Below are 15,891 nucleotides of genomic sequence, written 5' to 3'. Positions count from 1 at the left end.
GTCGCTTCCCAAATTATTGCACCTGGCCATTGTATTGCCTGCACCATGTATTCTTCTACACTGTAAAATCCTGAGTTTGTACAGTGTCACATTTAAATGAACACTTAATCACAGTTGCTCAAACTGACTCTATGAACTCCATTTGTACAGCGGTAATCATGACCCCAACCAGAGAGCTGGCTCTACAGATCACCAAGGAGTGCAAGAAGTTCTCCAAATCTCTAGGACTCAACGTGGTGTGTGTGTACGGAGGAACTGGTATCAGTGAACAGGTATGTACTGTACACACGTTCACAAAACATTCTTTGGCCTTCGACTGCACACTCACAGCTACAGATACACACACACACACACACACAGACACACACACACACACACACACACACACACACACACACACACACACACACACACACACACACACACACACACACACACAAACACAGCTGGACCTGTCAAACTCAAGTACCTACATCCACGCATATTTCTCAGTCTGTATGTCCTGTAACTATTATATTGGAAGTCAATGGGGCTTGGATCAGGCTAAAACAATGATCAAATTGGGAATCGCATATAGTATGATTGCTATGTTATAGATGACTGACATCACTGGCTGGCTACCGAAGTCTAAGATACACATTGGAGCCACACTGTTTTCATGTGGATCCTGAGATCCACAGGTTGAATTTTTAGATAGATAGCAATAATTACAGTAACTCGAGAGGAAGAGCTATAACGTGAGATATTGGTGTGCTGTGGTCACAGTGCAGTAGATGTGCAGTCGTGCAATGAAGTATTGGAGGGCTTAAGTGGTTAAAATGTTATAAAATAAGAGTATTTTTGGTGTGGTCCAGATCGCTGAACTGAAGAGAGGAGCTGAGATCATTGTGTGCACGCCAGGAAGAATGATTGACATGTTAGGCGCTAACAGCGGTGAGTTCCCATCCCAACACCATGTCTCCTGTCTTCACAAGTCTTAATAACAAACCCCAGGCATATTATCCTTGTGCATGTGATTATACTGTATGACTCAGAACATAATGAACCAAGTCAGTACCACTTACTAAACTGTTGACATTGTTTGACCGCCTTGGGAATCAGTCACATCCACAAGACAGTGACGTGTTGTTCCCTGAAGATAATGGCAAGAACAGGTAGGTGGACTTGGTGCTCTCTCACTGGCTCCTGGTGCACCAGGCAAGAGCCAAAGTCCAACTGCTATAGATGTGTTGCCAAGGTAGAAGTAGGTCAGCCAACTTTGTACTTTGACAATTATTTGTCTTTGTTTTGGCATGAGAGAACATGCACCAACCAGTGTTCTACAGTGTTGTGATTAAAGTAGCAGGAAACTTTACAAAGCCAAAAAAAGAGGATTATGAAGCATAAAGTTCAAAGTTAGAATGATGATTCCTAAATTCCCTTCTAATGCTCCTTATTATTCATGTTTAGGAGAAAATATACTTTATATACTCTGCAAGAGAACAAATGTTACGTAAAGGCCTACTCATCTTTGAGTATTAAATAATATTTAAAATGTCTGCCCTTGAAATGTTTAGTATTTCTGACATTTTTGTTCTTCACATGATGTAAATCTTTAGTTGAACAGTTAAGCTAAGAAATACAGTATATATATTTTTGTTCCTTCCACACATGCGCGGTAATCTCTAATATGTTTCCCTTGTAGGTGAGAAGGCGCTTGGTCAGATAGTGCTTGATGTGGCTCCATCTCTTGTATTGTATCTAGAGGCTGTTTTCTGACTTTTACAGGGCCCTCATACCTCTGAGATGGTACGCAAGAGAAGAGAGAACAGAACCACAGTCTTGAATTGCAAAATAACCTGGCCACTTAACACTTATGCTGCCATAGCTTTACCATAACTAATGTAGATTAACTTCCATGGATCTTTCCTATTGTTTTTACCTGATTTTCGGTGGCGCCGTGCACGCGCGATTCCCGTTCATGGCCGTTCAAAGTCTTTTCTTTCATGCAGAGAAGAAAAAATACAGCCAGCGATGATCGGTGTGTAAGCTTTGGTCCATAGAAAACAGGCCATTTTGAGTCTGTGAAATACTATTTCTGCTAGGAATCATGGGAAATTGAGTCTTTTTGCCGCAGCGCGGGGGCTATTGGTAAACAGTTAAGATGTCTCTGGACGTGATAACGGGGACGTGTTATGAATCCCATGTGTTAAGAATCATTCCTCTGGCTTCTGGGTGGTGTAGGGGTAAAGTACCTGGCCGCCGCGGTGCGTCCGGCTTGGCCGGCAGCTCCAACAAACACTATTAGCTGTGTTTGTGGGTGGGAAGCTGGGCAGGGAGAGCGATCTCTGTTACTGCATTAGCGAGTCCTACAGGCTGGGCATTCACCTGTTAAGCAGGGAGCGGAACTGGGACGGATAGCGTGCCGTGTTCTTCCGCACACGTTGCGCCTTCCGGTCAAACTCCTCAACTCCCCTAGCAACTCTGTGTCTCGGAGGAGACACGTGGTTGCTGTCCCCCCAACACCAAACCGGAATAGTAGCGGAATAGTGGTTGGCGGTAACAAGAATGGGCAGTAACAAGAATGGGAGAGTATTGTCAATAACTAAATTGGGGACATAAAGAGGAAAAAGGATTAAACAATTGGTTAAAAAAGGTAGTCCTCAAACCAGTACAATAATCACATCAAGTATCACCGTCAGTATTATCTTGGGTTAGGCCGTTGGGGCATTTTACCGTTGTTCAGTTTAGTTAGTTGTTGTGTTTCTGAGTCAGTTGAATGTGCATGAATCCCCATCCCTTCTTGAGGTGAACTGTGTTCCCTGTGCTCCTCCCCTCGGTGTGTAGGTCGTGTCACCAACCTGCGCAGAGCAACATACGTGGTGGTGGACGAAGCAGACAGAATGTTTGACATGGGCTTTGAGCCACAGGTGGGTCTCCCCATCGGATCATAATAAGTTAATAACCCAGTAGATGAAACAGATTGTACAACCTCTGGTTTAACACTAGCAAACCCAAATGTTACCGGATAATCATACAAACCTGAATCCCTCAGCAAAGGAGAATACAGGAACTGTTGGTTTACAAGCATAGCATAAAACCGGATGCTGAATTTTACCAGGCATTTCGTTTTTAATCTATGTTAACTGTAGCGAGTACTTTTATATTTAGAATTGAATATTTATTTACCAAACACAAGGCTATCTGCTAAAGTTGTAAATGGGGGAGATTGATAAGATAAATATACCATTTCACAGGGTTATTTGGAGGTATTTGGCATGGAAAAGATAAGTTATAAAGCAAGATTATTTTTATGAATGTCATCTTTTGAGCTAAAAGCTGTGATGGGTTCATCCCATCCTCTAGGTGATGCGTATCGTGGACAACATACGTCCTGACAGGCAGACGGTCATGTTCTCGGCGACCTTCCCCAGAGCCATGGAGGCCCTGGCGCGCAGGATTCTAGCCAAGCCCATCGAGGTGCAGGTGGGAGGTCGCAGCGTGGTCTGCTCCGACGTAGAGCAACACGTGGTAAGAAATACGTCTCTGTATCGTATCGTCACTGTCAGGTATACACATGTTCAAAACCTTACGTTTTCATTGTTAATGGAAAAAGAGAAAAACACGTTTGAATGGATCTAATGGACTGCATTTATCTATAACAAAAAAGAAAAAGAGAGAAAAAAACACCTATATCCACCCGACCTCTAGACTCAAAATGGTGTAAAATGTACATCAACTATCCCATTGTCTGGTACAGTGGGTGGGTCCGTTCCTGGCCCTGAAGATGTCTATGTAGAATTTAACCATGTTCCATTTCCTTTTATGTTTGAACAATAATATATGTTTTTTTTAGTGGTCAGTGAGTAAAGTAATAAGCTTGAATGTTTTCTAAAATGTGAATGCATCGTATCACATCTCTGCTCCTCTCGCTCTCTCCTGCTCTTGCTCTCTCTCTGCCTAGCTCTTGATTGAGGAGGACAAGAAGTTCCTGAAGCTGTTGGAGATCCTGGGACACTACCAGGAGAAAGGCTCTGTCATCATCTTTGTGGACAAACAGGAGCATGCAGATGGTCTGCTGAAAGATCTGATGAAGGCGTCCTATCCCTGCATGTCTCTGCACGGAGGTACTGGAAATACGTTGTTTTAGTGTGAAAACTGAGTTGAATCTCATGGGTGGGATATTGCAGAATAACGATTTAACCACTTGAAACCCAGCATTGTGGGGAACATTCGTGCGTCGCCACGCATTGCGTAGACTGGCTAGAGATTTGCTGTAGATCGACAACAGAGTACCAAATACAGTAGAGCTCTTCACGGGTCTCAAAATGGGCCTGTCAAATTTGTTCAGATTCCGACCTGTTCCGAAACAATTATAAAAATGACAAAACCAAACCCGGGTAGCCCTTACCAATTTCTGCCGAATTTCGTACCGTTCCGACTTTCTTTCCATTTACCTTTAGTGAAATTTATCCCGAAATCCGATTATTTCCGAGATTCCAAGAGACCCAACCATTTTATGATTAAAGCTTTGCTATCACCTTGTTGAGGACAACACTGTCAGAGGAGTCCATGATTGTACGCCAGTGTTTTCTTATCAGCCTGGCAGCTGGCTTGCCCTGCAGTATGATACGCATGCATTGCGCAGCGTAGCTCAACTTTTGTTTTGTTGCGCTGCAGTAATGTGATCCTAAACCAGGCTAAAACACTGCACAAGTTAAACAGCACTTCATTGCGTTTTTCTCTCCTCATCAGTGCAGCGCGACACACAGTCACACAGTAGAACGGGTCTTCTCGGATCCACTCGGGTATTACACATAATGAAAGACAGACCCTAGTTCCGAGGCAATGTGACCGATTCCGACCCAGCCCAGAGTGATTTTGATAAAAACACCGATCAAACCCGTACGTGTCTCGGACCCTTTTGAGTATTTTTGGAAACGGGGGGCCCGTGAAGAGCTCTAAAGTACAGTGCAAGTCAGGTCGGCACTAACCACCCCTCCTTCTGGCAGGTATCGACCAATACGACAGAGACAGCATCATCAACGACTTTAAGAACGGAGCGTGTCGTCTGATGGTGGCCACATCAGTGGCGGCCAGAGGCCTGGATGTCAAGCACCTCATCCTGGTGGTCAACTACAACTGTCCCAACCACTACGAGGACTACGTCCACAGGGCTGGACGCACAGGCCGCGCCGGCAACAAGGTTCGGGACACCTCACTTGCAAAAAATAAATAAACGTTTGTCGTTTGTGTCCAGAAAACGGTGATTAGAACATTTGGAAAGATTAAGCAAAAGGACTGAAAAAACACTTTCTATCTGGTGTTTTATTGTACATTTAACAATAGATCTCCTCCCCATGTCTTCTCCCCAGGGATTTGCCTACACCTTCATAACCCCTGACCAGGTTCGCTACTGTGGGGAGATCATAAAGGCCCTGGAGCTCTCTGCCTCTCCTGTCCCCACTGAGCTGGAACAACTCTGGGCATCCTTCAAAGACCAGCAGAAAGCGGTATGATCACGAGAGCAGGAAGGTTCTATTGAAATGGATGTTTTTAGCCTATCCAGATTGAAATCTGATTTTTATCTAGTCTGAACAGCAAGTGTGATTCAGATTTCTAAAGATTCAGTTCAGTTTTATTAAAGTGTCAAATCACAGCAAGTTATCTCAAGACACTTTACATTGTGAAGATAAACACTGCCGTTTTCATTCTTTGTGTCTTTCTTTAACTGTTGTATCCACTCCCCCAGGAGGGCAAGACCATCAAGAGCAGCAGTGGTTTCTCAGGGAAGGGCTTTAAGTTTGACGAGACGGAACACCATCTGGCCAACGAGAGGAAGAAGCTTCAGAAAGCTGCTCTGGGACTGCAGGACTCCGACGATGAGGACGGAGCCCTGGATGTGAGTGACACATTGAATAAAATAAATATAAATGGTGTAAAAAATAAATAAGTACAGGATCTAGAAAATGACTCCATAGAAGAGCAAATACAACAATTGTATACAAATTTGATAATCAACAATTTAATAAGTGATCAATAATCTCTATTAATCTTAAAATGTTGCGATTGTGAGGCGTTGTGAGCTGGTAGATCGGCTATTGTTGCTATTTTTGCACAACACACTATAATACCGCTTAATCGATTCGTGGTTGTGTATATAAATAAGAAAATGGGTTATTCGATTAATCAAAAAATGAATAATTAGAATGATCGCTAAGAAGATAAATAATAAATGGACAGTCGCAGCACCGATATAATCTCCACCCCCGCCTCTCTCTCCCGTCCTCTAGATCGACGAGCAGATCGAGAGCATGTTCAACTCCAAGAAGAGGGTGAAGGACCTGTCTGCTCCCGGCGCGGCCGCAGGCCAGGCGGGAGCCATGGCTGCGGCGGTGGCTGCTGCCGGTGGGCTGGCCAACCTGGGCAACCAGTCCGCCGGAAACATCCAGAAGCTGGAGATGGCAAAGAGGCTGGCGCTCCGCATCAACGCACAGAAGAACCTGGGTGCTGAGGCTCAGGTGGGCTGACATCACATTACACACTTTGACACAGACAATTTTATAGCTTTAGTCATATTTTAGTCATCTAAAAAGTGTTAGTCTCTCCAGCTCAGAAAGATCTATTAATTATTTCCAAACATTTTCTTTTTCATTGGATGTATTATATTTGTACTTTAGCCAAGCTGGCGGCAGAGGGCAGCCTTATGCAAGGAATGAAGGGTTAGGTCCGCTTGCCATCCATTCAGAGCACAGAAATGCATTTCTAGATCAGATCCACAGAAAACAGCCAGGAAGTGATTTGGGACTCCATTATTGTTTACGTACAGTGGATTTTTGAGAGCAGTGTTACGGGAGGTGTTTTTACTGTACACGGCGGCGCCAGTTAACCAGTTATCAGCTTACAGTCATCAAACAAGGTAAAAAGAACGAGCCGTATTGGCAGCACGCTTGGGTCAAAATTGGGGCGAACGGGAAGGTCCGAAGCAGTAAAAGAGTTAAAGAGCTACTGTACCTACTGAGAAGAGAACCTTTATCAGCTTACATTTGACAGTGTTCCACCAATTTAGTCATTTTAGTTTATTCTCTATCCTGTATGAGCTGTCTCTCTTGTTATTGGATGCAATTCACCGTTTGTCAGCCTTCTGATTGGTCCCTGAGACTCCCTGACTGGCCAACCAGAAAAAAACATTCACTTTTTGCTATCGGGGGTGGAGTTTGTGCAGTGGAGAATATTGAATGTGGCTTTCAAGAACTGTCCGCAGTCCGCACTGCGCGACACGGAGTTCGCCCGGTACGGCCGCGGGAGGTGATAGCGACGGCAAGCGATCTCGCTCATCATAACGAATAAGCTTCAACAAACTAGTTCACATGGACCTTATCAATGGTCTAAGAGTCACGATTGGGTACATATAATTTAAATGGGCAGAATTACGAAAAGCCAGCCTATTAATGTGAGGAGAACTATAATCAGCCTGTCCTCTTCCTACCCAAGATGCAATGCGCTTTCTTTTTCTATTTCTATACTCTCTCTGATCCAGAGGATTAAACTAATTAAAACATATATTTTCGGGGGGAAATTACTGTTTTGCTATGTAATTACTGTACCTTTTTCTTCCCTTTTTATTAATATCACGTAGATGTGTTTTTTTTGGTACTTTATATAGCTGTAATGAGGCTATGAAGGAAAAAAAAATCCCATCCACTTCCACTATAAAAGAATCTGCAATAGTGATTCTGTCCCACTGGGATTAAACAAATTAAAACATATATTTTCAGGGAAACCCCCTGTTTTGCAATGTAACTACTGTACCTTTGTCTTCCCTTTTTATTAATATCACCTAGATGTTTTTCCTTTGGTACTTTATATAGCTGTAATGAGGCTATGAAAACATTAAAAAATCCCATTCACTGCCACTATAAAAACAATCTGCCCAGGGTCAAATGTCCCATCATAGTAACAGGGCAGAATGGGGCGGGATTTGCAAACTAGTGAATTGGTCTCCCTACCTGGATGTTCTGTTTACTAAAGAATGGGAGAGACGGGGGTAAGCCCTGTTACAGAACAAACACTCTTTAGCAATTATTACTATATGACTGTTTCACACGTATTATAACAAAAATATACCGCTTAAAATAACTTGCTAAAGCACTGTGTATCTCCCCTGACAGGATGTGATGCAGCAGGCCACTAACGCCATCCTGCGGGGCGGAACCATCATGGCTCCGTCGGTGTCGGCGAAGACCATCGCCGAGCAGCTGGCGGAGAAGATCAACGCCAAGCTCAACTACATCCCAGTGGAGAAGCTGGAGGAGGAGAGGCAGGCGGCCGAGCAGGCCGAGACCGTCAAGAGATACGAAGAAGAGCTGGAGATCAATGACTTCCCACAGGTCAGACACTCTGGAATGCGTTGAAGGAAGACATCATGTTTGTCTTATTGTCATGATTTCTATCTTGATAGAGTGTGCAATTTCAAGTGTAGACATTTTAGCCAGTTTTTCTGCTGTATCTGAATACAGAAGATCCGTGAACATTCGATTAGATTATGTAAAAGCGAAACGGAAAGTATTCTCCTCGGAGCGAATATCCCTTCCAGGCCGGGTTACCTACCCAGGTCCCGTAAACTTTGAAAGCCAATTGTAGTCAAATGGAAGGGAATTTAACCGGCAACACATCACATTGGTTTAGTGAAGTTTCTTTGTTGGTATTTCACTTAAGTCAGAAATGTGTCATTAACCTGGTTGTCCTCAAATAAATCCCACCATCCCGTAATGCGAGAGCAAATTTGTGGAACTAAATTGCATTTGTCATTGCTGTGTTTTCTCCCAGACGGCCAGGTGGAAGGTAACATCCAAGGAAGCCCTCCAGAGGATTGGTGAATACTCTGAGGCTGCCATCACCATTAGAGGAACCTACTTCCCCCCAGGGAAGGAACCCAAGGAAGGGGAACGCAAGATCTACCTGGCTATTGAAAGTGCGTATGAAGGATGTCATACTGAACATTTCAACCTGCTGTCCCTGTTTTGGGCATGCCAAAAATACAGAGGATAGCCGATGTACAAGCTTACAACACATCGCATTGTGAACTTATAGGTCGGATTTCTATTTTGAAAATGGGGCTTGAAATGGGAAATTTGCATGAACCATATGCACCAGCAAGTAAAATTTGCTCTGTTTTTGTGGGTTCCAGGATCACTGTCAAGCTAGATGTGTAAATTGTGTCGCCTTTATTTGTTGTTGGGGTGTGCAGAGAACAAATTTGACCTCTGCATTCATCCATATTAATTATTAAGAGCAGTGGGGAAGGGCCATTTAATACAATACCTGGGGAGCAGTTAGGGCTTAAGATTGTTGCTCAGGGACACTACAACACACAGACTGGCTGGACCGGGGGCGAACCAGTGACCTTCCCATTCCCAGGAGGCCTCTACACACTCTGCTACTCCATAAAATGTTACAATATTATTTAGCTAAATACTTTGGCAAAATAACACAGCTGTTGACCTGTCCACAGAAAATGAACTAGGTATCCGTCTTCAAATGTTCACCATTCCTCAGCTCATGCCATCTATGTTGGTAAAGAGATACTGGGAGTGGCAAGCTTTTAGAGAGTCAAAATTCAGAGGAGAGGCATGACAGAGGCTGTATTTACACAAGTGCTTTGACATTTTAACAATGTTATTACAAGAATGTTGCCTTTAAGTGAAATCTTGTTTCATGACATACAGTAGGAGACAATAATTACTAGTTAATAATAATAACAGGTGCTAAATAACTCAACTACTTTTCTCTTAACGTACATTTCATTGCATTTTTTATTTTATTTTGTGTTGTGTGTAGAGTAAATGAAACTCCCCTTTGATGCAGTCCTAGAGTGTGTTGTTGTATTTTGTTGTACATGCTAAAGTTATGTGTTTGTTTGACAGGTGCAAATGAACTGGCAGTACAGAAGGCCAAAGCAGAAATTACCAGGCTCATCAAAGAAGAGCTCATCAGATTAGTAAGTGCTCTTTTTTTCCCAGCCATTTTGGTATTGATTGTTGGGCAGATAAGTAAGTACTTGGTTAAAACGTGTTTATCCAGAGAGCAAACGTATACTGGTCTATATCCTTTATGAAAGTAACAATAGATCAGTTAGATACTAGATGGAACCTCGTGTTATCCACATGTAATGTTACTTAAACTTACTTATGTTCACCACTAGCCTAATAGACTTTTGGTCTTCAGCCAGAGTTTCTGAGCCCCTCTGCTACATATGCATGTAAAACGTTGTTTGCAGCTATGGTCACACCAACATTGTTGTTGGTTAAGCCATCTTTATTAATAGGACAAGTGTTTTAAAATATGGCTGCCGCGCATTCCTGTTCCCGAGATGCCCATCCTTACACAGACGGGTAGCGAGAGTAGTCTAATGCTGTGGTGAGGCTACAAGTCAACTCCAGTTTCATCTTATGTTCACATCACAGTACAGTTTTACAAGAGTGGGGAAAATGACTTTCTATTGCCTACAGGCTCCCACGAATTGCAGTTAGGGTTCAAGGTCAAAGTGTGTGCTTTTTTGTTACATCTTGGGTAAAACATATTTTGTTCGGCTTCCTTCAGACAATGCAGCAACATAGCTAAAACGAATAACAATAAGAAGAATAAACCTGTAAAAAGAAGAAGAGAGAGTGCAAAAAAGAGCAAAAAAAAAAAAAGAAAAAAAAGAACATCAGCATATGTACAGGTGCAGATATGATCTTGGAATATTATATACACCAACAGCATTTTTGTAGTAGCTGCCACGTTACTTCATATAAATAACTTCTCAGTATCTTCTACATCAGGGGTAGGCAACCTTAGGCATGGGTGCCAACATTGGCACAGGGGAGTCTGATCATTGGCACACTGGCAGAGGTGTGAGAGAGAGGATTTTTATTTTAAAATCAAATATTGTTTTAAACAATCTCAATTTAATTAAGTCACCTAATTTGCATCAAATTACATCCTGCACATAATTCTACCGCACATTCATTAAAATGCAGAACTTTGGAGAGGGAGGGAGTCGGGGAGATAGATGGGTTTTTAGACTCATAGCACATTATAACAATGTCCTGACAATCAAAATATGTCCGAATTTTGATGGGGTGTCATTACAGTTTATGTTGACATGGCACACTGATTATCTAGAAAATAAAATCATGGCACTTCATTTCAAAAAGTTTGATGACCCTTGTTCTACATACAGCACTTTGAAAAAGAAAAAAATATCGTCATAGGAGAAAAAAGGAAAATGTCAAATAACAAAACCATATCAAATATGCATTTGGTGTGTACTCAATAAATAAAATAAAAATAACGGCAGAGTGCTTCAGTGCACATACAGTATGAAACATGTATGAAGTGGGTGGTCCTAAGGTCGCAACCTAGAATAATTAATGAACTGTGTGGTGTGTCCACAGAAAAACTGCATGTGAGCACTGTACACTTTTTGGGGGAATAAAATGTTCCTCCATATACATATAATAATAATACCTAAGGATCATTAGAAGTTAATATGAATGTGTCAATGCCTCTTCAAATCGATAGTCAGTGAGCTTGATATTGACAGTGAAAAGTGGTTGCATCCTTGCTTTCACAGAACGTTTCTATTCACTTGGTTCAAATTCTGCTGTTTACATTATGTTATGTAAATCGTGAGTCTGTGTGGGCCTCTGAGCTCTGACATAGTTGGCTATTTAAGCTTTGGAAGGCTACGGCAGATGACAATGGTAACCGGAAATGATCAGCGGTTGATCATCGTCGCAGCAGTCTCTACTACGCCAGAAGCTCCCTTTCCACGTTGCGCCTAAAACGTCTGCTGTATAGACGCGTCTCCATGGGAACCAAAGCGTTCAGTAAAAGGGGAGGGACCCCGTCGATGACGGCTGTTTGCTTAACGATTTGGACCGCAACTGCGATTGCGTCATAGCAGCTGTAGTCTTGCCTCACGTCGCGCTAGTAGAAATGGGCTCCTTAAATTCCCTAGTATTGAAAACAGAAGGCATGACTATTATCAGTGGTGGAATTGCTAAGAAATCTTGAGTGCTTCTGTCTTCCACCGCTGACTGTCATAACGGATGTCTCGATGTTTATTTGTTGTTTTTCTTCTCTGCAGCAAAATTCCTACCAGCCAACCAGCAAGGGCAGATACAAAGTGTTGTAGAGGAAGACCTGCAGACCCAGGGCGCCCTACTCCGTCTGTCACCTGTCTCACCTTTACGATATGTCTGTGGATGTTTTGTAACCAGGGGCATCACAAGGGGGGGAAAAGTGGGACTGAGTTACTAGGGCCCAAGGTGGAGGGGCCTTACTTACTTTAGCTATTGAAAAATAGCAGATATACAAGCTAGCAGCGTGGCACCGAGTGCCGCGCTGGGAGCTTGTAGATCAGCTATTTTTGAAAAGTCGTGAGAATGTGTGCAAATCTTTGCATACATGTATTTCTTAAGCTAACATTTGTAACTAAAATTTTGCTTCTGGTGGGGTCCCTGGAACTAAATAATTTGAGATGGGGGACTTGCACAAATTTTCACGATTTTTCAAAAATAGCAGATCTACAAGCTCGCAGCTGTGAGCTTGTAGATCTGCAGTGTATCCTTGTACTCAGGGCCCAGAATTTGGTGCGACACCCCTGTTTTGTAACATATTTTATCATTTTTAATTGTGTCCCATCCTTTACCATATTTTGCTTTTGTTTAAATGTTGGGCATATTTTCTTCTTGTGTTCTTCTTAGTTTCTTCCCCGGCATCAGTTTGAATTGTCAATAATTTTAGGCTCTATATTTAGACATTTTCGATTTCCAAGTTTGTGTACAACCACAATGAGCTAAGTTTTATTCGCCTTTTCAGATATCTGCAGATGTTGAATGCAAGATAATTGTCATTTGATTGTGAATTATTTTTGAGTCATTTCTCACAGACATCTCTAAAAGTAAGCCTGGACAATGTAATATGTTTTTACTTCTGTCACCAAATAAAGCCAAGTGTTGATAAGGAAATACCATGGTCTTTACTGAATCAATATTATTTATTAAATTACAATTGAAAAATAAATTCTTCAGAATGTGCTTTAAGGCTGTTTTTCTCTCAATTATTAATGGCATGTGCCGGATTGTATGCCTTGCCCTTTAAGCAAGACTGTACACTTGCATGAATAAAAATTGATCTACAAGTTACTGAACTGCAAAGGTCATTGATCTACATGGTAACTGATCAAGCTTGTATTAGTAGATCAGTTTTTGTCGGCAAGCGACACCGCATACTAAAACGAACGGATGGAAAATCCCTTAATATACATTCCCGTCTGGATGTTCTGCGCATGCCCAGACGGGCGTCCAGTCTTATTAATTTTTAATGGGAAATGGCTGCGTTTCTTCTTATCTAAACCTGCGGAGCTTGTGGAAGCAAAACCCTCGAAATCTGTGCATTTAATGCACGTTTTGGAGCGATCCAGCGTTGTGTAGTCGCCGCCGCTCGCCGCTGCTTTTCGGCTCTTCTCGAACATTTCGACCCACTCGTGTTTTGAAGGATGAAAGATGTGTCGTTTTTGCTTTTAACCCTTTGCCTTCCATGATCTGCAAACAATCGAGGTACAGTACTGCTATTCTTATAGTCGCATGCTTTTTTTTGTTGTTTGTCTGATGGCCTCTGCATTGTAATTTGTGCAGATGAAACGCAGTAGTAGATTAATTATTTATCTGCATAGGATGTACGTTTTTGCGTTCCTATTTTAAAGCGATTTAAACCCCCTTATAGGTATGTTAAAATGTTCTCATTTATGCGAAAACGATGCCTTTGTTCAAAAGCTGTTTAAAATAGTGCTGCATTATTAATTTGTGTTACACAGGAGGCATTGTGCCGCTATAAGGCTGTTAAGTTGACGGAAAGAAATCCAGATGCTCAACTTGGGTGTTTGTTATAATACAATGTGGAGTACCCTCCCCCTTTCTGACAGTTAGCTGAACGGCATTATTCTCATCAGCAGCAGCAGCAGCCGACTTGATAGTTTATCATCCCTGTTCTTTGTGACATATGCAAAGCAAATTGTTTCCAATTCCCATTTAATCTCAGAATTCATATGTTTTGAGGATTCCTCGTGATCAGAAAGTGTTTGAACTAGTCAGAAGCCAGGAGGCTCATGGCTGTTAACCACCCCAGCTCATCTATTTTGCATGTCATGTCTCATCTGAAAATGAAAAAAAAAAAAGACAATCTGTGAGATTTTAGTGCAGCTATTTCTTTCTCATTTCGTTAAAATGGTTGTTAAATGGCTCTATATTCTGATCATTGTTATAGAGCTATCCCAGTCTCCAGCTTTTTGGAAAACAGAAAATGCGTGTTCAGTTCGGGACACCGATTTGATCCAATCAGGAGAGAGAACTCACACATAGGGATGATAAAACAATGATTACTATCAGAAAATGTCTTTTTGTGTTTTAACCAAAGAATATTACTTAGGCCTACCCTTTTAAATTACAAAATGGAGCTTAAAATCATCAGTGAACTATGTCCAGAAAGAAAAAGTTACCCCCACCCCACACGCCATTTGTTGCTACAGTGGATATTAATACATTTTAATGACTTTGTCCATGTTCCCTCCCTGGCAGAAAATGATGCGCCAGGTGACAACCAATGACTTCTGCTTGAGCGGCAGGCCGTCATGCTTGGCAGAGGACGGCCACCACCCCGCCAGCCTCTTTGACCTCTGCACGTCTCAGTCCAGCAAGTTCTACCCACCTCCACCGCCGTCCCTCCAGATGACGCTGGGCCCCATTCCTCTACCGGGCCAGAACTCCCACAAATCCATGGCCTGCCAGAGACAAGAAGGGTTGGGGCCTGACCCTTGCCCACCGCAAGGAAACTTGGGAGGGATCAAAAACGGCGATCAGCCGTCTGAGGTGCCCAAGAAGAAGAAGGCTACGGGAAAGTCTGGGAGACGCGGTAGGCCAGCAGGAACCACAAAGCTAGCTGGTTACAGAACCAGTACGGGACGACCTCTTGGTACCACCAGAGCCGCTGGGTTCAAGACTAGCCCAGGGAGGCCGCTCGGTACAACCAAGGCCGCGGGGTACAAGGTTAGTCCCGGAAGGCCCCCCGGCAGTATCAAGAGCCTGTCCCGCCTTAACAAACTGGGTTACAGTACCACCTGTAGCGGAGCGAATTTCCCCTTTCCCCTGCCACACAAAGAAGGCATCTGTGAACCCTTATGTAAAGAGAAAGCAGCCACTGAGTAGATGAGCTGGTGTGTTTGCGTTTATGTCTACCCCCTCAAACCATGGAATGACAGACGCATGTTTTCAACTTGCTATCAGATACCAACCGTGTTTATTTTGAGTCCTAGTCAGCTACAAGAACTAGAGATGTGGATTTATTTAATTTTTCTCTTTTTTGTTACTTTTGTTGATGTCATCTGTGTGCCTGTTACCTGAACTTTCAGGCCTTCAGTGCTGTCACTGGGCACCTAACATATACACAGTATTGTAACTGCCTTTTGAAGGTTTGGTGGGTAATTGAAAGGATAACAATTAGCATTTATATTGTTCATATTCTGAAAAGTATTGTCCCTTGAGTGTCACTTGCATGCAGATGTCATTGAGGCACATGAGAGCACATGGTGGGACACAAAACATAACCAGGAGTGCTGGAAAATTGTGAACAATTAGGGGGGAACATATTATTTTGAATTGCATCATCAAACAACACATTTTATGTTGCTTCTGCAATATATGAAATGTCTACAAATCAAGTTGGATGTCATAGAAAATCATGTTTTATTTCAACAGAGATACTTCAAGAAAGTATTTTTAAACATCAAAAGGGAAGTTAAATAGTTAAAGCTGTCTCTCCATTTACGGCATAATGTCTAGATTGCATTCAGCATAAAAAATAATG

General features: G+C 42.5%; 2 protein-coding genes across 2 annotated transcripts in view; both read left to right on the top strand.

Annotated features, from left to right (window-relative positions):
- Positions 1–12,998, top strand: part of ddx46 (DEAD (Asp-Glu-Ala-Asp) box polypeptide 46) — a 28,136-nt gene extending 15,138 nt beyond the window's left edge. Inside the window, exons 11-23 of the mRNA XM_080749649.1 lie at positions 151–272; positions 855–933; positions 2,827–2,909; positions 3,346–3,510; positions 3,944–4,106; positions 4,992–5,185; positions 5,355–5,492; positions 5,732–5,881; positions 6,273–6,500; positions 8,151–8,369; positions 8,809–8,953; positions 9,906–9,979; positions 12,116–12,998. Of these exons, the coding sequence (XP_080605775.1) occupies positions 151–272; positions 855–933; positions 2,827–2,909; positions 3,346–3,510; positions 3,944–4,106; positions 4,992–5,185; positions 5,355–5,492; positions 5,732–5,881; positions 6,273–6,500; positions 8,151–8,369; positions 8,809–8,953; positions 9,906–9,979; positions 12,116–12,163 (1,808 nt within the window). The 3' untranslated portion in view covers positions 12,164–12,998. The remainder of the gene's footprint in view (positions 1–150; positions 273–854; positions 934–2,826; positions 2,910–3,345; positions 3,511–3,943; positions 4,107–4,991; positions 5,186–5,354; positions 5,493–5,731; positions 5,882–6,272; positions 6,501–8,150; positions 8,370–8,808; positions 8,954–9,905; positions 9,980–12,115) is intronic.
- Positions 12,999–13,450: 452 nt separating this feature from the next.
- cUnh5orf24 (chromosome Un C5orf24 homolog) lies at positions 13,451–15,534 on the top strand. Its single transcript, XM_080748570.1, has 2 exons — positions 13,451–13,589; positions 14,607–15,534. The coding sequence occupies exon 2, from the start codon at positions 14,610–14,612 to the stop codon at positions 15,231–15,233; it is 624 nt and encodes a 207-aa protein (XP_080604696.1). The 5' UTR covers positions 13,451–13,589; positions 14,607–14,609; the 3' UTR covers positions 15,234–15,534.
- The last annotated feature ends 357 nt before the right edge of the window (positions 15,535–15,891 follow it).

The sequence above is a fragment of the Nannobrachium achirus genome, assembly GCF_963921795.1.
Source record: "Nannobrachium achirus genome assembly, chromosome: 19".
NCBI classification, from domain to species: Eukaryota; Metazoa; Chordata; class Actinopteri; order Myctophiformes; family Myctophidae; genus Nannobrachium; species Nannobrachium achirus.
This window is presented reverse-complemented; position numbering and strand designations above follow the sequence as displayed.